At 40.1% G+C, this 27,950-nt stretch overlaps 1 protein-coding gene across 7 annotated transcripts in view; it reads left to right on the forward strand.

The window, feature by feature from the left end:
- AFF2 (AF4/FMR2 family member 2) overlaps positions 1–27,950 on the forward strand; it is a 336,322-nt gene that overhangs the window by 176,079 nt on the left and 132,293 nt on the right. For 5 of the 7 annotated variants that reach the window (XM_027690474.1, XM_027690479.1, XM_027690477.1 and 2 more), the window contains exons 4-7: positions 3,839–3,883; positions 24,498–24,584; positions 27,151–27,187; positions 27,438–27,489. In XM_027690474.1, the coding sequence (XP_027546275.1) occupies positions 3,839–3,883; positions 24,498–24,584; positions 27,151–27,187; positions 27,438–27,489 (221 nt within the window). The remainder of the gene's footprint in view (positions 1–3,838; positions 3,884–24,497; positions 24,585–27,150; positions 27,188–27,437; positions 27,490–27,950) is intronic. The other 2 variants (XM_027690480.1, XM_027690481.1) reach the window with 1 other exon arrangement.

The raw sequence follows: 27,950 nt of genomic DNA on the forward strand, positions 1-27,950 counted from the left end.
TGATCTGCATAACATTATAGGCTACTATTCCTTCCCTCTTAGATTTCTGCCCTGCTTCCCTCCCTTTAAAGTTCAGAACTGAGCCACCCAAGCCATGCATTAGACCTTTGGTTCCACATCATTTAAGCTCTTTTCTCTCTCCTGTGAGACAAAAAAGCAAAGAGAGCCTTAGAATACTGTCTTAGGTGGAATGTTGTGACCATCAGACCTTTCCTTTTTTTTCCTAGCAAACAATATTTAAAAGTAAACATGAAATGTTTTGATGCAAAAGAGTTTTGCCAGATTAAAAGGAAATTGGAAGATGAGTTCAGTGTAGCATGTAGCTGTTGTGAAATCTTCTTGCTTTGATTGAAGTTTTATTACCTCAGTACGTCTGTCTGCAGCTTATGTAGCATTCACTGGTTTTCAGTCTGGGGTTTGTGGATGCACTGCCAGCCAAGAGAAGAGCTCATGATGTGAATTGCCACCACTTGGTCTTGAGGAAGCCAAATTCCTGGAATCTGTCCTTCCAGCTGAGTTAGACCATGCTGCTCACAAAGGAGGAAAAGCACCAAAGGCGTGCACAAGGGCAAGCTGTGCCCTCCTTTTTAGACTCTGGTTACTGATGAAAGCTGAAGAGGAGAGTGGAGGTGTGTGTGGGGGGTGTAGAATCACATAATGGGTCCTAAAATGCTTGATTTTCATTAGATTGGGAAAGTAGTACTATGGGATGAATCTTGACTAAGCTACAGGAGTGGCAGTTTATTAGTGGCAATTCTAATAACAGTTTGTTGTAGTGCTAGCACTTGGTGATGAATATTGTATCTGCTCTGTTTTGTTCTGTCCTGATGAATCTATGCTTGGATGCCATGGTGTGCCATGTGGGCCTGCTCACACTTGTTAGCTGAATGCAAGTTTTTATGGACAATTAAACTTGCAATTTTTGATTCACACTTTGAAAGGTTGAGAGGTTGTTTTATCTTTTTTTTTTTTCTGAAATAGACTGAGTTTCTAATAGATCTGTGCCTTTCAAGTCTCTTAGAATGTGCAACTGCAGCATGAATTTAGAAAAATGGTCTCATTTCTTTAGAAATCCATTAATAGTAATGTACTGAAAGACTCTTACATTGATCTTCTTTCTGATAGCCATGTTGTAATAATTATTCTTTTAATGTTTGCATCAATCTAAATGTTTTCCTCTTTGTGCTAGCTCCTACTTGGATCTCCCTATATGACAATCACAGCACTTTGACATCTTGCATTACTTTAATACCAGTGATTCAAAACAAAGCAATGCCAAAGGGAACAAAAGTTCTGTCAAGCCGTTAAAATCTTCTTTGCCATTAACACAATTAAATTGATGCATGAGCATTTAAAGTTATTAGCAAGTGCTGCCAGCAGAAGCTGGTTGTGATTGCATAATATATAGTGGGCTTTATTGAAGTAAAATGGTATGTTTATTGTTATTATTATCATTAGTTGTGAAGTAACGTAAACTTAAACAGGGCTGTGAATTGTCAGAGGACTGTGAGACAAGTAAGAACATGGTCTGCCCTGTATTAATAGCCAAGTACACAGTCATCATTCTTCTGAACAAAGGAATACACGTGGTACCTTGGCTAACCATTAGAGCTGGCATGTTAAATAAGGAGAGAGCTTCTGTACCTCTGCTGCTCTCACTCTTCCCAGTCTGACTCACTCAGCTGACTTTTGGGCTGCTTCTGTTACTGCTGTGAGAAATTTTGTGGTTGTTGTGTACACTGTAAGCTTATTGGGAGAGTATTTGTTTTGTTTTGTCATATTCCAACACGCTTATTTTTCAATGAAAAAAATGAGGCGTGTATTAGAGACACATGTACTCCCAGTGTCCCACTGCACATTGCAGCAATACCCCTGCTTGCTAACCTTTTGATTAACTGTATTCCTCACTGAATGGGCAGCTGGTATGAGGAATGGAAAACGCAGATTAGCAAAGAATTTACAGGTATTGAGAGGGAAAGCAGTGATTTAAGTGAAAAGTAGGGAGATGAGGGAAATCCAGTGAAGTCCAGGTCGTGCGGTGTGAAGGTGGACTGCGTGCCTGTTGCAGTTCATGCTGACCATCCACTGGCAGTTCTCAGCCTAGGTTTGGTATGGGATTTGAGCTGAGTAGAAGCTGGGGACAAAAGGTAAGGCTCTTTTTTTGGTTGTTTAAAGTGATATTATGGAAAATTGTAATCTATAGCAGATAAAAATCACTAATACCCCTGCAGTGTAGTCATATTCACTTGGGTAATTCTTTACCAAGGTACTGATGAACTGTGATGAAATAAACCAAAGGGGAGGAAAATGTTGTTTATCAGGAAAGAAAGTAAAAGTTGAACATACAGCATTTGAGAAAAGTGGAGTATAATTCTGCATGTCTGTGCAAATGTGAAGGGAAGTAATGAATTACTTTAGAGTAGTGGGAGGAGCTCTACAGAAAGGCTGTGGTGACACTGAAAGCAAAATTTTAACCGTTATGCTCATAAAGTACCAAATAGTTTACAACACTGCTGCATATTATAATATTTTATTAAGGGAAGGGATGGGAGACCTATTTCCCTACAGTTATTTGGGTCAGACTGGCCATATACTAGAAAATATAGGGGAAATGTGCTACATTAGCAGAGCACAAACTTGGTGATCTAATAGGTCGTTGTGGTCTTTGACTTCTGTAGCTGTGTGGATTTATTCTTGAAGCTTAGTGCTGGCTGAAATATAGGTGGAAGGCCATGGTCAGTGCTTTTGGTCAAGCTCTACAGCAGATAAGGATGACAGGGATTAAATTTAGTCATGAGTATCTTTTACCAAACTAGTTAATAAGGGCAGTAAGGTAGAAGCTTCAGGCAGAAAAGTCTCACTGAATATTTATGGCACAAAGGACTTACCTATGTTTTGGTATCTTCCTGAATATTGTCTCTTCCTCTTCTGCTTTTCCCCTGTGATAAGAGCCCATCACAGCTGTCTGCAGTTGCTACAGAATGATTGTACATACAGGTCATGTCTACCTGTTGTTTCTTTAATTGTTCACAGTATTTAAAAGTTTTGTGCTCTTTCACGCCCTTGGAATGAGAGATTGTGACAAATGCTGTAAATACCATTTAACAAGTGTTTTCAGTTGGAATATATTAGTAGCACCACCATGTGTGTGCGTGGGTATGGCTGTGTACATAGATATATTGCACCTTTTTAAGGGGAAAAGGAATAGCTGTCAAGCCTCTCGAGGTGGATTCCTGTGTGCCGTGCAGGCTTCAGAGGATACTTAACCTGCTACAGGCTGATGAAGTGAGGGACAACAAAATCAGCAACCACCCCTATAGTCCAACCAGTATTTTACTACAGTATATGTTTAAGTTTTAAGAGCTGTCTGGGCTGTTAGCCTATTAAGCTGTAGGATAAGATAGTTGATGATAACAGCTTTCTCCTAACTGTTATCACCTCTGTCCTTCGCTGCAGCATGTGGCAAGTTAAACCAAACCTCTCCTTCTCTCTGAAGGCTGCTGATAGGAGTAACAGTGGGATCTTCTTCAATTACAGAAGTTTCAGGCAATTCTAGTGCCAGTTCTCAACTGTGAGGAAATCAGAGTACTTTATTGCTTCAAAAGTGTCGTTAGTAGCACAAAGCAGTGTGCGAGAGAAAAACAACTTTTGGCAAAGTGGGTCCTGCTGATGATTTATGTTGATCTGAACTGGAAAATTTGGTAGGCAGCAAGCATGGATACAGCAATCTTCAAACAGAGGCAGTTGCTTTTTAACTGTTCACCTGTGTGGTTGTAGTCGCTGAACTTTGCATCCAGCACCTGACTAAACATTTCTTTTTTTTTTTCTTTAAACTTAGGTTACCCTTCCCAATGACTCCAGTTGTGTGGAAGAAATACTGCGGGTGAGTAATGCCCTTTGCATTTTTATCTTTTGTGTAAATTTTAATGCTGTCATTTCATCTTGCAAGGAGAGGGTTTGTAGGGCTGTCTTTAACACTGTAGTTAAATAATAGCATATCAGTGGGTCTGTATTAAAGAGACACAGCCAAGCGGTAGGCCTGGAGTGCTCCTTAGTGACTAAGATCAGTTCACCTAATATTCTGCATCTGCCAACTTGTCTCAGTCAGGATTTACACATGTTCCTGTTCTTTGTTAAGCTCCCAGTCTCTGTGAGTCTATCCAGGACACATTTCTCTCCTGCCCTGATGTGTAGCTGCCTTCATTCTCCTATTCACAAACTGACCTACAGTCTTCCTCCTCCCCTCAGACTACAGTTGCTCATCATTCATGGTTTTGTTAAAAACTTACAGACATTTTTTCTGGGATCTCTGGTCAGTGGTTGAATACAGAAAATTACAACTCCAAACTAGGCATGGCTTAATTTCAACAAGATTGTGTAACAAGAGAAAGGGGAGTGTACACAACAAGTCGTACGCCTTACTTTAAATATAAGATGGGCTTTTCCTCAGACACCCAACTTTGGGTTTCTCTCCTGGCAGTGAGATTTGCCTGGGGGCAGTTTTGCAACCCACCAGTGCCTCTTTGGGATTTAGGTTTTTATCCTCACAGGTTGAATTTCCCATGTGTCAGAGCTACATCCCTGGGTTTGCCAGGCACCCTGCTGGTTTTTGGTGTAGAAGGGATAAAATTTCAGTGGGAATTTCTGCTAGCCATGTCCTTATTACTAGGAGCTAGTGCTGCAGACTAACCCAGACCTGAAATAGTGTGTAACAATCATGCCAACTTCCTTGCAAAGACATGGACTTAACTCTTGCTTATAAAATAAAATAAGCTTCCCAGTATCCATTGTAATCCAGAGTTAAATAGTTTGGGAAACTTGCTCCTGGTTTGTGTACACTCATTGTCTCGGCTGACAGAGATTTCTTCATGGGTTGGCAGTGTTGCTGCAGAAGTTTGTGGAAGCAGCAGGAAAGCATTCATGTGCAGACCTGCAGTAATATCTGGAGGAATATCTGCATGTGCACCCAGGAGCAATGAATGCAAGGAAATAAATAACATTCACTTTCAACCTTCAAAGTGAGCAGGGGTTTATTACCTAAAGAACACTAAGGGAGAAAATGCAGAGGAAATGTTGAAAGGCTGTGTGAAATACTTGATATATTTTAAATGTCTTCTTCCCTTGTTTATATATTTCAATTAGGTTCATTACTATATTTGGAATGAATGACTTGTTGGCTGGGGAAAGCAGTTGTTTTCAGTAAACAGCATCAAAAGAAAATGTGATGTGGTGGATTTCAGGGATCAATCATCCAGGTGACAGTTTTAATGGGGAACAGTGCATATAAATCACAGGAAGCAGAAATGTCTTTTTTTTCTAATCAAGAGGAGCTGATCCTGTTTCCTCCCCCATGACTGTAATTTGAGTCAAGAAACAAGCAGAATGTCCCGGGCTTCCTTCTGAAACGTGCCAAGAGTGGAGCAGGACTTGCTGTTGCCTTCAGAGGATGGGGATGAACTGCAGAATCTCCACTTCTGCCACTCAGGGGCCATTAAGCTCAGGGGGGGGCTGTTGGGGTGGACAGAGCAGGGATTTCGCAGGGATTACATGTCTCTGGGGATATCTTTCACGGGGACATGTAATGGGCACCTGAAAAAGAGATACAAACCAGCAGATCTTTCTTAACAGCTGGCTGTAGATGCCCAGCAAAGACCTGGCAAACCCAGCCCCACTTGACTGAGAATGGGTCAAAATCCAGTCTTCAGGCTCCCCATGGAAGCCCTGTGTCAGGAGATTCAGGCTGTCTGCTCCAGGTGAAAGAATGACCCTTGGTTTCAGCAGAGATTTGAACTTTGAGAACCTGGATTAAGCTCCCAACCCTGACAGGTACTTTTTGGCCTCTTGGAGCCATTTACATAGGCTCTGAAGAACTTTGGGGGAGTGTGGGTCTCAGCTGCCTGATGACAGCTTTCCCAGGTAAAAAAAAAATAGGTTATTACCATTGCTGTCCTGTCAGGGATGTTGCAGAGATAAAGACAAAGGATTCCATGACAATCAGGTCCTGAAGGTGGAGAGCTGGGCTGTAACTGTGAGTTTTGACCAACCAAACCACTGGCAGCATCTGCTCTGGGCTGTGCCTGCTGCCGAGCCGTGCACCCGAAAGGGCCAGAGGTGCTTTCTCTTGGAGCACTGCATGCCTTGAAGTTGGCTTTTCTTCTGTTTGTTGGAGATTTTTTTTGTTGTTGTTGGTTGAGTTTTGGTGGATTTTGGTGGGTTTTTTGTTGTTTTTTTTTTTTTTTGTTTATTTGTGTTTTGTTTTGTTTTTTTAAGTTGAGGAATAAGGTGACTTAGTTCCACCCCTCAGAAAGACACAATTACTCAGGAGGGGTTTTTTGCTAGACTTTACAGGGAAGCGGTACTCACGCTAAGATCTATGACCTCTGATTTTACACAGCTCTTTTTTTTTCAAACTGAACTTGATTAATGGTTTTTGTAATTGTAGAGGTTTGCAATTCCTAATCTGTCTTCCTTTTTTTTTTTAATCTGGAAAAAAAGGTTTAATTGAGTTTATATTCATAAATTTTCAACCGAGTGAGGGGAAAGGTCTTGACTCTGCTCAGAACCCTGAGTCTTTAGAGACAAAATTTCACAGTCCTTTAGATTTCCTGAAACACTTAGCTACTTATGTCATCCTGTGTAAATGCTTTAAGGACTGCTCCCAATACTACAACCAAAGGTTAATGGCAGACCAGTCTCCTGTTGATTTTACTTTTCTAACCAGGATGACTGAGAAGGTCATGGAAACAACAATAATAAAATAAAAATAATCATTATCAGCATCTCTTGTACAACGAAGTCCAAACTTGATGATAGTACAGATTTGCATTTAATACAGGTGCTAATACAGAGTTGAAAGATGAAGGCAAGTACACTGATGGCCAGTACACTTTTTTCTGTTCCAAAATGTGTTGTGTTTTTTTTTTAACCAATGTAATGGTTTTAAGCATGGATAACATGGAAGACAGGCAATTAAAAGTATGTGTGTGTAATTCACATTTTATTAATATGGATTTAAATTGTCACTTGCTATGTGCAGCCACTGAAAAATGAGTTCATTGAAATGTTGTGATACGAAGTGCAGATGGGGTGGGAGAAGTGACATTTAAAACCAGTCTCCAAAGCTGTTACTTGTGCCACTTGTACCAGTGCTTTACATCAGCCTGCCTTGCTGTCACTGCATGTGATGTGAACCATGTGCTGGCCTAGGCACAGGGGGGTGTGTGGGTGACACTGGGGGTGAACAAGCAGCAATCCTTTTCCTGCCTGTAGAGAGCACAGAAGGGACCTTCCTTCACCCAGGTTTACCTCTGGGTGAAGAGTTGATAAGCATACATACAACATCTCCCAGGAAAGAAAGGAAATTTTATTTAACTAAATCTTCGGGAGGACTCGTAGTGCAAATTGAAACTTTGGGCTGGGTGTTTAGTCAATCGATTAGATGTAATCCTGCAGAAGTGAGGCTCTGGTCTGTACACAGACAGCTTTCCTGTCTGTGTTCTAACCATCTGGGCAGGCACTTCTGTCTGGAAATCTGTCCCTGCTTAGAGGAACAAAAGAATTCTTGTAGGTGCATATTCACTGTAGTAAGGCATCAAGTAGCTAGATGGATTTCTGATGTTATGTGGACAGCTGTGATATTAATTAAAGGCTTTCTAGTCTGGAAGGAAAACAAATCCTAAATATAATTCAGATTGTAATAAGTATAAAAATGACTGGAGTTAAATAAGCCAAGTCTGTAATTTTTATGGTTGTCTTCTGATGACTAATGACATTGGAGAATATGTAAATTGATCAGCAGGTGAAAATGCCCTTGACTGGACAAATTATGTGTAGTATTACCTTCCTCACACCAATTGAAAGCACTAACAGATTTAATATATCTCATCCATAGCTGAAGTGAGCTGTTCACGTGGCAAAATTAGACTGTAACAGATATAGCCCATTATTTGCCCCTCAGTAATTGTTTTCTCTTCTAAAATGCAAACCAACAGTGAAGAATGATGCTCAACCTAATAACAATAATTGTAATTTGAAAAATACAGGTATGCTGTCCAACGTGGTTACAAATGCACTTAGTAGCTGATGGGCAGTTTAAATATTTTCATGTGGAGTCTGGGGGCTTGCTGGGGAGGACATGATGTGAATTTAGAATGATGATCCAGACGTCATTGGACAAGTGAATAACGAGCTGACTGGCCTAGTAAATCATGTGAACCTGTCAAATGTGGGAACACGTTGGGGAGGAGATGATGTCAAGTAACAGTAACTTAGCAACCTGGCATTTAGCTGTCCAGAGAATGAGTAAGAGTAGCCACTTTTAAATAGCTGAGTAAATAAATGAATCCCTATACGTCTTAGGTGTGCTATAAAAATAGCCCAGCACCGTATGTTTTGTGTCAAGCTGCTTCTTTCTCCAGGATAAGGTGATTTATTATTTCTATTGAAATGAAAAAATGGATTGAAAAGTTAACCCACGTGTAAATGTGGATCTGTGGCCTTTGTCCCTTCTCTGGTGTGCAGCCTTTGAAAGCGTGCAAGGAACGGGTAATAGCCTGCTTTGAGAGGTTTGTTTTTTTTTTCCTTTAGACTTTGCTCATGTACACAGAGATTTGGATGGATAAAAACAATTAATTTCTTAGCAATTTCTAAACCATTGCATTTTCAGCTTTTTATCAGCATTTTCTCAATGGAGGCAGAACCACTTCCTGCTCTTGCATCAAAATAAATCAAGAGGTAATTCTACTGACCTCTGATCTCATTTGAGTTCATTGAATTCTTCTTCATCCCACACTGGTATAAATTGGCAGCAGCTCCACTTATGTTGCTGCTGCTGTTATTAAATAAAAAGGAGTTACCTCTGCATTACTTTAGGTATACATAAAAGCAGAGACCAGTTCTTTGCTCTGATGACTCTCTAGATGTAGTCTCGTTCCATAAAATGGAAATGCTGAGTAGTTCTTTCAGAACAATTCCTTCCTGGTTTGGTAGGTGATCAGCTCAATTCTGGTCTCAGTATCACCACAAGCATTATCACCACAAGCATTCAGCAACAATTCCAGGAAGGTCAAAGGAAGTCTTTTCTCAGCATTTTGTGCACTGTCCAGTATCCACACAGGCAGGGTGAGATCAATAGTTGGAGTCATTTGAGGACAGCCTGGTGTAAGCTTGCAGTTGAAAAGGCTCTTTGGGAGTTTGAGATGTCAGCCTTAGGTTTCCCCAGCCTAGAGCAGACCCTTCACACAGAGCCTGGCCTTGACCCCTGGGTGCTGCACCTGAGCACAGCAGAAGAGCATTATTCAAGTGTTTGGCCATATCACCCTTACAGGGACAACACTGTGGTGGCACCTCAGAAGACAGACACCTCAAAACTGCCTGTATTAACTTGAGGGTGCATCACGTCGAGAGCTCAGAGCTAACTTTAGGCTGAGTGGGAGGTTGGCATGAGTCAGTGCCAAGTATTTAGCTTAAGGGAGCTGGTTTTGTGGGCCACTGGCATGGCATAGGTTAGGTATGAGAGGAGTTCACTGGTGATGTAGATATACAGTATAAATCTGCTTTGTGCTGCCAGATGAGCGCTGAGCAGGCTCCTGCTGTTGGGGAGGTGACAGGGAGGAAAGGTTGACTGTCTGATCTGACAAATGTGTGTGGGTGTGCAGCGTTTCCTGTATTCGAAAGCTGGTGTTTTGCACCTGCCTGTTACAGGGATAAATGCCTCTTCAAGATGTAAGGCAGCAAAAGATTAGACCTTTGTCAGGACAGACAAGCAAGGTCTGATTCCAGCTTGCAGGCACATTTATCAAATAAAGGTTTTATTTTCATAGCAGTATTAAATAAATTATTTAGCAAAGAACTTTGAAATGTAAAATCTGATCATTATGTGGGTCTATTGCAGCCTGTCTGCACTGTAACAATAAAAAAAGATTACAAAAGGTATTCAGGAAAAGAGAGAGAGATTGCCATGCACCTATTTCAAAGTCGCTATTCAATTCTGTTTTCTTATCTCCTTTACCATAATATTTTAACATATATTTTTGTACTGCCAAATTGAAATATTGCTGATTTCAGTAGTGTTATATAATTCTGCTGTCATTGCCAGATTTACCATTGCTACTAAAATTACTGTAAAATGAGCTGACATCACAAGGGTTTGGACATGTATTACTGCTCCTGAAGAGAAAGAAAGTAATCCCATGATAAATGATAAATGAATGACTGCCAATGAGGAAGAGAAGCTTGTTTTCCAAGCTCTTCAGCATCTCTTTTGTATGAAAACAACCACTTCTAGTTTTTCTTCTTTATTGATAGTCAGCTCAGAAACAATTTACTATGTATTGCAACATGTTAAGTCCTCAGCACCCTCACTCTGATTCAGCACTCTGTTATGATAGAAATAATTACATATTGGGAAACAATACAAAGTAATTGTTAAAACCCAGTTCAAACAAGAAAGTAATTGAAGCAAAGTCATTGTCTTAGAGGAAAAGATAGTAAGTTTTCCAGCTTCTGTGGAAGATAGATGCACTCTCTGCGGCACTTAAAAGTATTGGTTATTTTTTCAAATACCTCTTAAGTTTTGTACTTCGAGAAATAAGTGAAAGAGATAAAAAAAATCTGGGAAAGCAATTTGATGGAATCTTGTAGTTGAGCAGAAAGTGTCGTAAAACTAAGATTCCTACTCCCAATTTGGAGACCCATGGGACATGAATTCTCATCCCTTTTCATCCTTGTAAATAAAGAGTAACTCCCTTATCTTTGAGTGAAAGAGGTAGAGAAAACAGACCTAAGGAATCTGGGATGTCAGATCAACTTTGACCTTTTGTATGCTCCCATGAACAGAAAAAGGGCCCAAGTGCTGAACTCAGTGGAGAATTTTAAATGCTACAACACCAATACAGTGTTTGGCTCAAGCTCCCTTAAGGACCTTGAGGGCTGCATGAATTTATGTTGTATAAAAAAGTGATTAAGAACTTCAGAGCCTGTTGTGTGTCTGTCCTTGAGTGCTGCTGCTGATTCCAAAACTTCTGGTAACAGCTACAGCACAGTCTGCAGTGCAGCCAAGCAGAAAAGCCATCTGAAGCTCCAATACTCCACTTACACAGCTTACTGCCAGAGTATTAAACAAAAAAATCTAGTCCTATTTTGAGATAGAGGTAGTAGAAGATTTCTCTGGTCTCAGATTAATCATTTCTGTTATTTCATCTTGTCCTGTCAAAATGAAACATGGTTAAATATGGGCACTGAGTGTTTAAACTGCTAGCAATGTTACCTTTCATTTAAGTAGATTAATAATGTGTACTCTACATAACAAATTGCTTTAGGCACAGAATGAAGACATTGAAAACATATTAAAATCGAGTTAGGCTTTCTGAAATGAATGCATGCTTTAGAAACAGTTTTGGTTTGAAATGTCTGTAAGATCTTCTGTGTCTCTTTCTTTCACAAAAGGGAAGGGCTCCATTTTTGCAGCCCTGAGGGCAAGTGTTGCAGATTTAAATTTCTGGTAGGAAGCTTCTCCATAAGTTAGTGCTGCTGAGGAAACTGGTGGAGTCCATGAAGGATAAAATGGCCATATGTGGTTAATCAAGAGAAATAGAGAAGGAAAAGGCTAGGCAGACTTGCGGTGTCCAAGGGAACACTGGGCTGGAAGATGTAGCTCAACAAATCTTCAGAAAGAGTTTCAAGAGCTCACCTCTTTGAAATTCTCTTCTGACGTTGGAGCTGGCCACGACAATCAAAACCTTTACAAAAATAGTTGATGGTTAAAAGAAATATATGTGAGGAAAGGACTAGAGAAATTAAAATAATGGACCAAAAAGAGACCAGATGCTTGAGGCCAGCTCAGGTTTGCTGCTTTGTCTGCACTCGCATGTTGCAACTTTTGATGCTTTAATGCTTTGTGCTCTGAGAAAGAAAGTAAAGAAAACAGGACAAAGATGACACCTGGAGCAAACCTGAAGTTTCAACTTTGAATCTCATTGTTGCTCTCAGAGGAAATGAGTGGTAGTGTTCTGTTACAGCAGATACCAGGAATACTTGTTGCCAGTTTCTTAATGTACTGCAGTCTAAATTTAACCAAAGTCACTCCTGATCTCTTTTTCATAAGGCAAGAAAACAGACACGAACTGACTTATGGAACAAAAAGTATTTATTTCTTCCTGAGAGACCCCTTGGACAATCAGGGCTTGCTGGCCTCCATGGGGCTTGTGGGTGGGATGTGGTTCATCTTCTCATCTCTTTGAACACCTTCTCAATAAGTGCTTGAATACATACACTCAGATAAAACATCTTATCCTTAGTTTTCCTGAATAACCTTGAGATGCCCCTTTGTTCCACAGTGTCTCCTTCTATGAAATGGTGAAATAGAACCTCACCCACATCGCCTTCATTAAAAGTTAAATTGGTTGCTAGCGAGGTGCATTGATGTCCTCAGCTGGAATTACTGGTGTGATGATTGGGCAAAAGCAAGGCTCAATCAGATATTTAAAATTACACTACATACTGTGAATTATCCATTTCTATAGAGAATTTCCAACATTTCTTTAAAGAAAGCATGTCACTGAATTAAATGTTCAGAGAAACCTTACGAACTTCCAATCTATTTTAGCTGTATATATCACATTGTGCTTATAATTGTGTTTTTATTGAATATGTAAGTTCCTTTGAATTTCTTAATGCAGTACATGGGTTTTAATATGCATTTGAGAAGAATGCATACTGAGGATGGGTGGCACTTTTGAGGGTTTTCAAATTGTCACAGTAAAATTGTCACATTTGTTTAATTAGCCTGTAGATCCTGCCACATCAATTTGTCAGCTGTGTAACAATACCTTTGGATACTTAGAAAATGACACCAGAATGCCTTTTTTCTTTTATTTTTTTTTCCTTTTTTTTCCTTTTCTCAAGGAATTTCTCACGTTTCTTTTTGATTTAAAAGCAATCATACAGGCATCCAACCTTGAAAAAGTCAGCAGACAAAAATGCCAGTTTGTAGCATTAGAAATGAAGATACTTTTATTAGTTCAAGGCGTTGAGGTGTTTGTTGACCACTGTTCAGAGGCAAGGGGGAAGAACTGTCTACAAACATGAATCTGAAGGTCAGACCTAAGTGCCCAGATTTATATTTTTTCAACATTCTGCATACACTGTGTATTCTACCTGGTGCAAGTGTTACTGTATGGCCTGCCAGGGCTCTGGTGAGACTGTCACTAGAAATCCTGTTACCTTTACAACTCTCGTTTAGGTGTTTTCTCTGTTCCAAAATTTCTGTGCAACATCTAAGTAAATATTGTTTAGGGGAGGTGGAAATACCTACTGATACTTTGCAGGGTAAAACAGGATTAACATGGACACATATGGGCATAGGAGACTTGCATGGGTTGCTAATGGGGGAAAAAATGGTCAGGGTAGTGTTCATTGCGTTTGCTGCTGGTTGAGTAGGTGATTTAAGGTATGGACCAAATTTCACCTCTGGAGCCAAGCTGGAAAATGGCAGGTACTGATCTCTTGTCAGGAATGCTGTGAGATCTTCTGATGGAATTTACTGCACAAGCCCTGAGTGTTAATGGCCCCTTTGGGCTTTGTAATCCATTAATTTCTTTGCCATGAGTATATCCTACTAAAGAATACGTTGTTTGTGTACACCAAGGTACCGTAACCTTTAAAAGTACTCTTCTGAGCATCAGAAAAAAACCCCACACCCTTTGTGTTTGGTTTGCAGGAAAACATTCCCAGTAGTGGTTTTTAATTTTTTTTTTTTTTAAATCAAGCCAATTAATCCCTTCCACTTATTCCAGTATTTTATCATTTCTAAGCTCTTGAGTTGCTAATCTTTTCAACAAGAGGTCTGGACTGCCAGTTTATCTGAAAAAGTATTGTTGTACCAATCAAAATAAAACTGGTGCTCAGAGTTTTTTTGAAGAGCAGCCCCTTGCCATTCCTGAGTTCAGACAAAAACAAAGAACAGGGCTTCAACAGTGAGGCGTTCGCTGGAGGCTTCTTTCCATGAAAATAGTTATCACTTCTTTTTTCCTTGGCAATTGAGTCATTGTTGCTTTTAAAAGAGGTTGTCATGATCTCCTCATTACCATTTTTCTTAATATGATAAGTGTAAAGTACAAGAAAGCTATCATGTTTGAAAGGATACAGGAACCCTAAGGAATGTTGCACTAACTGCTTGTGCTCTTTGAAAAGGCTTAGACTGGGAATTTGACTAAATGTATCATTCTGTCTACTTTGCAGCAGCATTGTCATTTTATAGAGTCTTTCACTTACAACACAAGTTACCCTTCAAAAAGAATACCGTGTTACTGCATCCAGCCTTTGTGTGTCTCCACCAAAGTGAGATCAACAACTCCTTTTGGTAGTTGCTGGAACATAATAATACACTGCACTTTGTGCAAAAAAAAAAATATTCTTTGGCAGGTTTATTCCAGTTCATCTTTGTTTGGTAACTGGTAATTGTCAGTGTTTGACACCAGCTGGAGCTGCAACTATCACTAACTGCTTAGAGCTAACAGCAGCCATGGGTCTACTGGGTGGTCTTTTCTTGGACTTGCTCCAAGTTTGTTCCAGATTGCTCGTACGACCCCTGATAAACTTATACTAATGAACAGTTTGCTATTCTTTTTTGGCCATCTAGAAGCCAAAAAGACGGTACATGTCATCGTCTAGTAATGTAGATATATGATTTCTAAATGCCAGAGCACCAAACTTATGCCTTTCAATGCTGTGGCTTTTGTGTCCTGTTCATTGATTTTCCTGTGGGAAAAAAAGTAGTGTAGTGTTTGGAGACAGGGAGGTTATGGACTTTGCCCTTTTTCAGCCCTGTTTTTAGGACTTAGTTTGTTTCAGTGTAGTTTGCTGTCAGAAGTTTTTAAAAAATGCAGACAGAGGAGGAGGATATATCAATCTGGTATAGAGTCAGAACATGCTGATTTCAGACTTTAGGACCGCTCTGTGTAGGACCAAGCACCCTCAGCTGTCATATGTCTCAGTGACACTCTCAAGTATTTCATATTTCCAACCTCAAACTTACTAGCTTTGTAAGAAAGAACACGCTGGGAAATGAGGAATCAAATTCATGCAACAGTGGGAATCTGTCTACCAGAAAAACTCTGAAGCCTCCATACCTTAAGGGAGATTAAAAAAAAAACCCTCAGCATGTTTTGGCTTCGGTTTTCTTTACTCTTTAGGCTGACTTATTTAGGTAAGGCTGACATGCCAAAAAAGTATATGTTGTATCAAAACATCTTCTATAACATACATCCATTTTTTCTACACCTGTTAGCTTAGCAGGAGTGGATCAAAGGGGAGTGTTGGCATGATTTACAGGACACACAGATGCAGGAACAGACCTGCTTCAAGGCACAAGTGAGGAAAAGGAAATCTAGACTGAAATGTTTGTTCTTTTTCTAAAGGCTAAAATTACTATAATAAATGCCAGGTTGCATGAGAGGGCTTCAGGTGGCTGCTTAGGTCTTTCTGTAAGAGAAGAGAATTAAAGGGTTGAGCATGAGAGGCAGAAAGGGCTCTACCTCTCTGTTACAGGTGAGAACCCATAGTATATTCGTTGGTGAATATGCTAAGCTTAACCTTACAAAAGGTGACAAAATTAGAGGATCCAATTATTAGGCTTCAGTTTGGAGGTTTTTTGTGCATCCGGGGCTTGCTGAATGCCAATCAAACTGGATATGTTGTCCACACAGGATTTTCCAGCCAATATTTCCTGTTCCCAATTTCCAGCCAATGTTCAGAAGTTCCACCACTGCCCAAGACATCGCATAAGACAAAAAAATGAGACAGTTTTTGCCCCCAAAGGATTCACAGTTCCTGATGCAGGCACTGGGAAGATAATCATGCTCCTTAGGGGAAAGTGAATTCTTCATACATGAAGGGAGAAGCAAGACACATAGTAGGGAGAGCGTCACATAGATGAGGAAAAGGAAATGATGAAGAAGGGCAGGTCTGAGCTTTTCTAGGTGTTCACTGTGTCTTTGCTTCAGCCTCAGACCGCTATTTTAGCGGCATTAAAGTTGAGGTGTTGATGAGACCATGTAAGAACAATATTAAAAACAAATGTGACCCTGGCACACCCACTTGGGAAAACCCAATACTGCTGCAATACTGCTTGTGTGGTAAGCAGAATAAGAGATCTGGCAGAGTTTTGCTTTTGAAGGCAAAAAACCAGCTTTTGTAAAGGATTTCAGTGTGTATTGTACAGCAGCTTCATTTCTTTGTATTTGATGAGTAACAACTTAGAGTCCAATCTTAACGAAAGCAAATCATGGCTTACACAAAAGAATGTAGCTTTAAACTCATATAAGTTGCCTAACCTGGTTTCTTATTTTCCTCCATACGCCATCTTAGACAATTAATGCTCCTCTTTTAAGACTAAAGCTGGTGTCTTCTGGCACAAGTTAATGTTTTCAAATTCCTGATGATTTTTGGACTCAGCTTCATCATGTTCTCAGGATTTAAGTTATATGCTGGTTACATGGATCTAAAATATAAAACTTAAACGGTTTCTGTGCTAAACTTACTGAACAAGAAGTTTTGTAGTTTAGCAATTTAATTTTGCCTGCTATGGAATTTGGAGAATTTATTTTTTCACTACATTGGCATAAGTGGCTCCAGAAGCTAAATGTGTTTTATAATAAATTGCACTGATAAGGTCTTGTCCTGTGACTACATAATTCACTGTTGTATTTTGTATGAAAAAACCATGAATTGATTATATATGACAATGTAAAGGAGATGATGTAATGTATTGTATAAATGTGCACAGTGGAGTGCCTCAGGGTAGTCTTGTTTTGTAACTGTAAATTATAGTTCTGCTCTCCTCTTGGTGTGAACCCTAAGTTTCAGAGAAGAAAACAGGCGATTCAAGACATGCTTTTTTGCTTGTGAAGCTCAGGATGGATGGAACAAATTACCAGATTCCCTTAAACAAGTGCCAGCAGTGAATAGTTTCAAAACACAGTTGCTTATTTACTTGGAGAATGGGTTTTTTGCCAATGTTTTTTAAATTGCAGAGATGAAATTATATGTTGGTATTAGTAACTTTTGAAAGAATTAGCTTTTTTTATGACTTATTGTGCCTTTGTTTATATTATGCTGTTGTAGTGCCAGAATGTTCTGTTGCATTTAACAGTTCAATGCATACTTCCTATCTCTTGGGGCCCTCATGAAAATTAAATGTGCCATCCCTGGGGATGGTTACCAACAAGTACGATTTTGAATAAATAAAATCAATGGGATATGGCTGTGCATCTTGGGATGAGGAACTGGCAAGAACAGGAGGTATTGCTTTGGCCATACTGTCCACAGCAGGGCTCTGGTTCTGAGTATTGGACAACAAAGCCATTAGTTTAGTTGCTGGGAGTGACAGCTGAAGGATGCCTGGCTTTCTGGAACTGGGTCCTGTACATGTGACTGCAAGTACCTGAATATTTATGGGTGTATCAGTGACTTGTTGGACTCTAAAACTGGTGTTATCTGGTGCTGACTGAATATCCAGTTCTGGATGTGATATTAAACAGAAAAGGCTGAGAATTAGTAAGTATGGAGGATCAGGATTTTACCCTCGTGATTGCTCTGGTGTTCTTGTAAGTGCTCTGTGAAAGACACAGCACCAAACACTGTCTGTAGCATCCCAGGAGAGCGGGACCTCAGGTCTAACCCATTCTGACAGTTCCATGTTCCTGACCTATCAGGTCTGTCCAGAAGAACAGTTGTATGGGAACAGGGAAGCCTCACGTGGCCCAGCATCTCACATGTGCTTGGCAAAACTTCAAAGCTTTGGTCATCCTCTCCTTGCACTCAACCATTATGGGCTGTCCTTAACAAACCTCACATATCCCTGCAGGAGACAAGACGCCTCCTGCCTGTCTTGGATGGGGAGTTACATTGTTGAGTACATACCTGTCTCCTGATATAAAACTAACGTGTCAAGAGAGCTGGTCCATGTGCTTCCTGTAAGGCCCTGTTCCTTTTTTACACAGTGTGAATTTCTTGGCTGATTATGTTCTGTGAGCTCCCATGTCCTTCCTGCACTCTACTCATACAGGTAACCTTAGCCTGGCAAGAGCAGGGATACAGCTGCTGTGCAGTTCACCATAATAATGTTTCTATAGTAGGTCCCTATGGGGATTGTGGTGCATGTCCTAAAAATTCCAAGAACACGTGAGAAGGTGCTCAAGGGCACAAAACTTGCTTGGGATTAAATTGAAGGATTGTCCTGGGCAGCGTGAACCACATTAAGGACAGTTGTTGACCGTATATATTTATAATCTTCCTGAGGTGGACCCTGAAGAAAATATCCAACCTGTTTCACAGAGGAACCTCAGGAGTGAACTGTTGTGTGCACAGTGTGGACTGTTTGGGCCCAGGGCCCAGCAGGAAGGTAAATTTGACAGGATAGACACACTATTATATAGGCTATGGTTTCCTTTAGGATTGTATCCGACTTGTTAAATTGGAATCTGATGGCGAGTTCATGTGGTGTAGCTTCATTACTCTCCCTCTAAAACAGCTTCTTGGGCTGAGATACTTTCTCACTATAATATGGAGCATTGTTTTTCTTCACATACACAAGATTGGTTAGAGAAGTAAGCACATCAATCATGATTTACTATTTTTTTATTGTCTTGTAAATGCTCTAAGCAAAGAATATGAGTGTTATTAGTTATAAAAGCTACAGCATGAGGAAAATATATTGGAAAGTTTGAGGTATACAGGAGTCAGAGAGTATTGAGAAACTCAGCAGAAAAAGAAAATGTCCATATTTCTTTGTGGATTTCCAAACGTTAACAAAGTAGGAAAGGAAAACACATGTTGTAAAGTTTATAGTCAACCTCTGTTGGCTTCTAAAGCAATTTCTATATTCATTTTCACTGAATATAATTTTTGTCTGTCCCCTTCTTGTTAATATGGAAAGGAATAATAATTTACCATCCCCAGTTGGCAAAGGGAACTTATTTGTCATCATTGATAAAACCCACAGGTGAACACTGTGGTTTAGGTTATGGTCAGGGAAATGGTTACTTTTTTTAGAATAAATTCTACCTTTTCAATAATAAACTCATGCATTTATGCAGTGTATTTCCAAATGGATTTCAAGCAGGTTTTGGTACAGCAACAAGATAAATTCTAGTATGACAGAGACATCTTTGCAGATGCCACCACATTGTTCCTTCAAAAATATGTACTGGGCACTAGCCACTCATAATAAATTTGCTAAAACATGGAGGAAAATGTTTACTGCCTTAACATTCATACCAGAAAAAAATTGCTTTCTTTGGAGTCCATCACTGAAGTCTTTTGACTGTTTTTTGGGTTTTTTTCTCTTACAGGCAAAAAGGTGTGGTATCCCTTTGATGATGAGAATTTTTTCTAAATGCTGAAACATGATAATCAAATGTATATTCATGAATTTATCTATCATGTCCCTGTCGATACTGACAATGTATCAAAATCCCTTCCTAAGGAAGCCTTTGGCCCAATATAAATCAGGCCAGATTACTGATCATGATATTCCCAACTGCTCCTGCAAATTTTCCATTCCTTCATAAGGAATATGAATGAAAACGACCCGTAGGGTTATCGCCTTTGTGTTCCTTTAAGGTTTAGTGTCATTTGCTTGTCCATGTATAAATATGTGTCTATATATTCATTTGTTCCTTATCCTTTCTTTCAAAGATGAAACGGGCTGAGATTTTTTTTAATTCAATATGCATCACACACTTAAAATGTGGCTTCCCCTCATGCATTACTGGCTTCCTGGCAGATAGTTTGATCAGGTTTGTATAAATGCAGAAACCAGAAAGATGCTGTGAAACAAGACACGCTTTTTACTAAGGTTGCATTGATAAATAGTTAATAAAACATTAATAAATCATTAATAGAGTCTTTAATAAATGGTAAATCACTTGGCTATCTTTATTCCATCAAGGCAGAAGGTTGCTTAGCACCAGCTGTAGCATCAAGTTTGCAATAACCTTAGAAAATCTATTCATCACATATTAATTTTTTCTGAATGCAACTTTAACATACTGGAGAAAGTTTAAAGCAACAGATTTATCTAGGAGTTAAAAGGATTGAGAATGGCATTTGACAGAGAGAATACTACAGATAAAGTCTCTTTAGCAGCAGTGGCCTCAGATTGCATTTGTTGCTAGTGGTGTGTGCAGGGCTGCTCCTCCTCCTGCTCCACTGGCTGCCCTCTAATGATGTGGGCAAAGTGTCAGTCCTGAGACTGCCTTTGTGGCCACAGAAGGAAAACACCAGGATTGTTGCTTTGTTCTGCTGCTTTTTTGTGAATGTATCCACAAGAGAGGCAGTAAGGATAGGGTTTGGCCAACAGAGATCTATCAAAACTACAGAACAAGAAAAAGGGCTGGGAAAGGTCTCAGAAATCTCATCACCTACTATGCATCCTAGTCCCAATGTAGGAATCAATTCTGCCTAAGCCATCCCTGACTGATGTGTTCTAATCTGTTCTTAAGTATGTTCCTCCACAGATGGAGTCTGTGTAGCTCTCTGAGCAATCTATTTCAGTGTTGCAGAATCCTCACCATTAGAGAGCCTTTTCTTACATCTAACTGGAATTTTTCTGGCTGCAGTTGAAGTTCATATCCACCACAAAACTGGAGAACAGATTATTCTCTCCTTTAGGAACAGATCTTTCTGTAATTGAAGACTGTTCTCATGTCTCCCCTCAGTTCTCCCAAGGGAGGTAGAATGAGCCCTGTATCTTGGGAGACTTCAAATTAGATCAGGCTAAGCAGTTTAGAGTACACTGTAGGAAGGGAAACTGCCTCCCTAGGAATGCAGAGTACACAATCCTGGCTCTTTTTTCCATAATGACCTCTTAGAGCCTGGCTCAGTGCTTTTATCTGTACTTAAAAACACGGCACACTTTCTTTTGAACAAGAAGGAAATTATGGAAAAATGAAATACAGAGACAGGAAATAAATCTTGAAGGCGGCTATTAATTTTAGGGACTGGTTTTGTAAAGCTATTTACCATCTGCCCCATATCCCCCGTACTCAGTTCTTTAGCTCTGACCTTTTCCTTAGAAACTTGCAAGTTTAAATCCTTCCCCAGTCCTCTCCTTCCATTTAAATCACGATTTGGCTTTGTACCTCTGCAGCCCTTAGAAGGTTTACTTGGGGTATTTGTATTTTGGGTGATTCATTAGATCACGTCTGCATGTGTCCTTCTTAGTTACTCACCTGAGGGCTTTTATAGCTGAAAAAAGCAGACTGAACTGAAGAGACGAGCGTGCCTAGCTCTAATAAACAAAACACATGGATTCAATTAAAACAATGTTTAAATAATTTTCAGAAAAGGAGGATGCTTGATGTTACTACATCAGAGGACCACAGTGACTTCTAAGCCAACAGACTGTGCAGGTTTACTTTCTCATTTAATCTCCAGGTCTATAAAAAAAATGCATGCTTCCATAGCAGTCATCTACCCACTCCAACAGTTAACATGATTTTGGAATTACTTTAAGTCCAAACCATGTGAAAATAAATCCTAACTCAATTTTGTGGGATTACTTTGTTTCCATTAAATTCCTCTTTAAAGCATTTCATATGCTCGGTTTTATTATTTTTACTTCCAGGAATTTCTAAATACTTCCAAATTTGGATTGATTAAAGTTTTTTAACTTTTCCTGGAAAAAAAAAAAGAATGCAATTCCCTGCCTGCTTTCCCAGGTATTTACAAACCAAGGTGGCTACAGACACGTCTTAATGGATACATGCACAACACACACACTGTCTGTGTGGCTCTTTGTAGTCTTAACATATTAGAAGGTAGATATATCAGATTTCACAAACTAAACAAAATAGAGCTTAGCCAGTACTTAAAGATGAGGGACCTCCAGAAGAAATTGGGGCATAGCAAAAAATGGTGAAGTCATGTGACTGATTAAACAAATGACGTCCTTTTTTCTGATTCTCTGGGGTAATATGCCTGTGCTTAAGGAACAGAGTAGGAGCAAGTTAAGCAGACAGTCACACCCCTGCAGGATGTGGGGGTTTGACCCTTCCCTGACAACGGTGCAGTGCCATTTTTGGGTGTCATTCTGTAGCTCAGCAGGGCTCTGCCCGAGTGGGATTTGCAGCCATGTGGTGGTTGGTGTGGGGTTGCTGCCCAGACATTTGGAAGTGACATTTTTCAGATGAGTAAATTCAAAACTTTCTCTACCATTGTTCAAGGTTCTTTGGTCAAGAGTGCTCTGTAGGTAGATGTAGGTATGTTTCTTTAACCAACTGTGTACTTTCTCACTCCTTCCACACACAGTGTTTGCTTATACACCAATGTTTGTGCTGTTTTGCGTGTGTGATCCTATCTGGAATTTTCTGTCCAATAATTTTTGTTGTGGTGATAATTGAAGTGAAATGCTTCAATTAAACTAGCTTGTACCTTTGTAATAGACCTTGATGCTCACAAGGTCGCTCTGTAAACACACAGATTGGATAGTCCTAAACTCTCTGAAGCTGACTTTTGCTTCTGACCTCAGTGGAGTCAGGATTTCGTACCTTGTAATTGAATTTCCTCAAATAGCAGACTCCTTTTCCCTTTCCCCACTATTTTATGTTCAGGTGTCCCCTAACAGGGAGATGACTAGGTTTGCTTACACTTTAATGTGCCAAGTGGGTACACAGTGGATACTAGATGCATTTTGACAGTGAATATTCTGAAATGTTTGCTGACATCACCTACCCATGAATCTCAGGCTTTCTGTACAGCCTTTTATCTGTGGCCAGGAAGAGACTGAGGTCAAGCCTATAATTGCAGTTCTAGAATATGCTTTATTTCTGCCTTCAGCCAGACTGCCTGGCCCTCCTTTAATTATGCAATACAATCTCTGTTTCCTCATTTTGCTATGAAGAGATTTGCCACAAAGCAACATCTATGGCGTAGGATTTGGCAGAAGCGTGCAGGATTTGGATTATATTATCTCACAGAAGAGTTCACCGGATGCTTAAATCTTTTTCTGCCTTCCCCTGTGCGGAGGTCAGACAATCAGTGCACTAGAACAGTGCACTTCTTGTCATGGCACTGGGCTGCTGCAGCCTCACGCACCGGGAGGGATGAGCTGTTCACCAGCTGCTCCTTTCCTCCTCAGTACCACAGTCTGGGCTTTGTGCAATGAAAACAGGCCCTGGGTTTCCACAGCAGAAACCCAGAAGCTCTTTCAGGAGTACAGGCATCTGCACCTCCCCTGTCCCTGGGTCATCTGCCCAAGGCTGCACTGTGCGTGTCCGTGGTGCTGGACCAACCCTGCCCTCCTGCCTCCCCCAAGGCTTGTTGAGGGTTTCTCTGCCTGGTGGTTGATCCTGGGCCATGTCCCTTGCATGGCTCAGCCAGCCCTCACTGCAGTAGCAGCGTTGCTAAGGGTAGAAATTTGATGGGCCAAAAACACTAGTGCCTGTCAGGAGCTGGGGAGGTTTATATGTCTGCCTGTCCCACTGACTGAGGACCATGGTGCAGAGTTTTCCCTTCTCTCTCCTAACCTCTTGTATGACACGTACTTTGGGACGGATAACTGAAGATCTGAAACTTGCTGGCTTTATCTTCAGTAAATTATACATTAGTGTCAGCTGTAGCCACCTGGGGCATGTCTTTAGCTGAAATGCACCCAGCACACTGACCTTTTAACAACAGTTATATTTCCTTTAATTAATTGTAGTATGTTATATTTTTATTTGTGGAGCGTTTGCAGTAGTTGTCATGTTACCTACAGAAATTTGCCTGTTCATAAGCTTTGTTGGGAATGGCCCTGGGTTTGACCAGTATGAAATAGCAGCTGGGAAGTTTACTTTACTGATGTCAGGGTTATGGCCATTGAACATAAAATTTCCTGGATTAGACCCTCTTTTGCTCTTTGCCTCCCTTACCTCAAGAAAGAATTCTTTTCTGAGCTTTGTAGGCAAAGAAAAACAACCAAAACAAAGGTACAACAGAATACCAGAGACAAGTATTACTGCCTCTCTGGATATTTATTAAATTAAAAACAGAGATAAGAGAGAAAGTAGCAGTATCTACCATAAAACACACTCATTAGAAGGGCATTTACAAGCTCTGCCTAAACCAACGCTGCCTAAACCCCCACATGGCTGCATCTTGCCACCACACACCCCTCTATAGGGTTGCATCCAGTGCTGTGCAGGAGGGTCCCCTTCCTGCTTGGGTTTTTCGGGTAAAACCTTGCTCTATTCATAAATCTTAACAGCCTGACCATGGAGGTGGAATCAGCTGCCACCTGCTGAAGTCACACTTTGAAGGGTACAACCTGTCTTCTCTGTCGTTCTGAGGGAGTGCTGTATGTTGGGGTGTTCAGCTGTGGTAGAAGGATGTGTGATGGTGAGGTCACTTCCTTGAACAGTTGCATCTCCAGGCTCAGTGGAGCATACATGATCCTCTTTAGCCCTCGTTCTTCTTTATGTACGTGAATTTGTTTTCAAAACTTTTTCTTTCTTCCGTAGGAGATGACCCATTCCTGGCCTCCTCCTCTTACTGCTATTCACACTCCCGGCAAGGCTGAGCAGACCAAGTTTTCTATCCCAAGCAAGGTACCAGTAGGCTATTGCCAGTGACCTGATTAGCATTCTGTTCTGTTGAGTGTGCTTCACTGGAGAGTTTATTTTTGTAACTGGTCCTATTTTCAAAAATTTCTAATACTATTTTTAGTTGGAAATTCCCAATCAGACTGTTGTTACTACTGGAGCTGCTTATTTAAAGGTGCAGAAGATACAGTGGAAACAAAGTAGACTTTATCTCTGTTGTTATAGGAGTCTTTCTAAATCGAGTACAATATACTTTGTTTGGTTTTCCTCCATTATTATTTGAGCAATGACAAGGTTGAAGTGGTCGCTTGTTCCGACTTACTGATTGATTGCAGGGTGAGGTTTAGGCTGCATGGTCAGATTACTGTGGCTGAAAAGGTCCCTGCATGTGAAGAGTGCGATGGCATCTGTCTGTGTCACGCCCCAGTGGCACACAGGTTTGGACAATGCAGTCCTCAGCACTGGCCTTGTTAAAGGCACGCACTCAGCACTTGCCACATCAGAAACACATGCCTGGAGAGTACCTGTAGTTCACCTAACATGCAGTGACGTGTTAAGTTGTCTGATTTGAACATTCTTTTAGCTCAGACTTCAGTATTGCCTTCTGATAACACTGCTAGGGATGGAGCTCATACCCAGGGCAGGTATTGCTGGAGCTGTCTCTTACTGGGACCTGGATAACTGTGAGCTGATGATGTTTGAGGAAGGGGAGAACTTCCCTAGGGTGGGAAATCTATGCCATTCTGTCATGGAGCTACATAAAAGTTTCTTTCTAAAGGCAGGACCTTGGAAAATATCTTATAAAACTGGTACTGCTTGACATTATGGTTCAAGCAATCATGTCCTGTTTTAGGAGCTGTATTGTGATTTTCCTCTTACTGATTTTTGTAAAAAAGTCCCTCTCCATCTTTCTTGTAGGCTCATAATTCTCCAAGAGTATATTCCTCATTGCAAATTGGTTGAAAGTCAGTTGAATCCTTTTAGGTGAACTGTGTGAATACAGCGAGAATTCAGGTCTTTGCCTGCTGGAAACGGGTTTTTTTAAATTTATACCATCCCCTAATTTAGTGCTCTGTTTCTGATGGGCCCTACAGAAACTGGTTTGAGTCTTGCAGACTGCCACTATCTCCATTGGCAGCAGTATAAGTGTAGGTTCAGAGAAGCTAAAGTTTTGGGTTGCTTTTCTGTTTCTATTAAGTTGGCTTTGAACTTTTAAGATCCACATCAAAGTTAATTTCTGGACACATTAAATGTTGATCCTAAAATTCTTGACCGTATCACTTCAGTACAAAATATAAATAAGATTAATTTTTTTTTTTTTTAGCTAACATTTCAGGAAGTAGGCAAGCACATAAATGTTTCCATGTTTGCTAGTTTTACTTTAAAAAAATACAACAATGTCTCTTCCAAACATCTCTTTAAATCTATTATGGCTGGCCAAATTATACATTTAGGACATGATGTGGCTAGATTGTGCAGCCATATAAACCAGAGACAGGCACTATTAGAAGTTCTCAATTTGGCTATTAAAAAAAGGTATCCTCATGAGAAACATATATAAAAAAAGTGTGATAAAAGAGGCGGAACTTATCAGAACAATTTATCCCTTTGACATTCAAATTTAAAGTGCCATGTTTACTCTTAGGGCATTATTTACTTCACAAGGGACTGACTGACAGCACAATATAATATTAGGAACTAATAATGCCCTAAGAGGAAGTGCAGTGAGGGCTTTAATGACTTTAACATCCTACAGAACTAACACTTCCAGCAAAGTAGTGCCTGGCTGTAAGATGAGGTTGTAAATAACACCTTAATTTCAAATGATCAAACTCTGCTTGGAAGGAAAGCTGATGACAATCACTGTGGACTATAAAGCCTGGAGAAAAGCTAAGCAAGAAAAGACTGTGACATTAAGGAAGCAGCTTAGTTATTGTGAGCCAACAAGAATCCTGGCATTAGCATGCTCAGTGTTGCAAGCCAGATTCTTTGCTGGTTTAAAGTTGTTGTGCTTCCATTGATTTCATTGGATTTGGACCAATTTCCATTGAGTGAAGATCTACTTCCCACGTCTTTATCAAATCCTGTGTGTCACAGCCCAAATAAAAACAGTGACTCTCAATAAAAGATTACTGTATTTCCAGGCAGTGAGATCAAACAACAGAAAGGCAATGGCACTGAATTTAATGCACAGTTGCATTCATCCTGCTTTCTAAATTGTACATCCTGAATGGCTCATACACACATCCATGACCAAACCTGGCAAAGGCTTGGACCGCTGTGGGTATAAACCTGTGTGGTGTCTCCATAACGGGGGTGTGTGGATTTACAGCAGCTGATGACAAGCTCTTAGAGCTGTGAAGGGTCCCTCAGTGGTGCTCTGTCTCCACAGTTCATGTTGTTTTAAACTAATGTCACTAGTGCTGCCTTAACAATCCCACAATCCCTTCCCTGTACCATCTCCTTCCCTGTTTGCATAACGCCAATGCCCTTAATCCAGCAAGCCGAGATGTATCTTACCTTCTTCATCTTATTTAACTAATGCTGACATTTTGTGTGTTCTTCTTTGTAGGACTCCCAACATCTGACCTCAGGATACAATGTACAAAGTAGGTCTTTATCATCCTAGTCCTAACAGTCAGGGTTGGGTATTTTCTTTTTCTGCTTAACATCATTAAAACAAAGGCTAAAAAATTAATTTCTGTGGTGCTAAAGCAGATCAGTTCCATTTTTTATTACATGTTATGCATTGTGGCATGTTGTGAAACCAAGTATAATTAGATGGGCTGACAGCTTTGGGTGCATTTTAATTCTACAGTAATCTTTTGACATTTGAAAATGTGTTTCCTTTGTTTGCAGAGTGGAGTGATCCAGCAGGGAAAGTTGCAACTAAGTCAGTGCCACAAAAGTCGTAAGTATTATTATTTCCAGCTTTAAATCTCATTTTAAATTTATCATAAAGAATGAGCTTATTTCTCCAAAGGTAACTAAAATCTAGCTCTGCTCATAATCTTGTCCTCATGTTCAGGTGTTCTCAGTAGTCCTTAAAAATTAGCCATAAACCAGTTTTATGTTTTCAGTGCTTATTACTGTTTCTTCTTTTTAAGCATTAGCTAACAGAGGTATGTGTGAAAGATGAGTTTATTAAGCAGAAATAATGCTGATTTTAGTTCTACAGCTTGCCAAAATTAAATCACTTTTATGCTTCTCTCATCAGATACTAAGCCTCTTACAATAGAAAATGCAACCCAATGAACAGATGATGCAGGAATTTTTACATTCATACAGTGAGAGAGAGTAAAACACATCATACAGAATAATTTTACTAGCTGGTGTTGAAGAGCTACTCTTGAGTTTCATACACTTTGAAAC

This window comes from Neopelma chrysocephalum, unplaced genomic scaffold, assembly GCF_003984885.1.
Source record: "Neopelma chrysocephalum unplaced genomic scaffold, ASM398488v2 Primary Assembly neopelma1_81, whole genome shotgun sequence".
NCBI classification, from domain to species: Eukaryota; Metazoa; Chordata; class Aves; order Passeriformes; family Pipridae; genus Neopelma; species Neopelma chrysocephalum.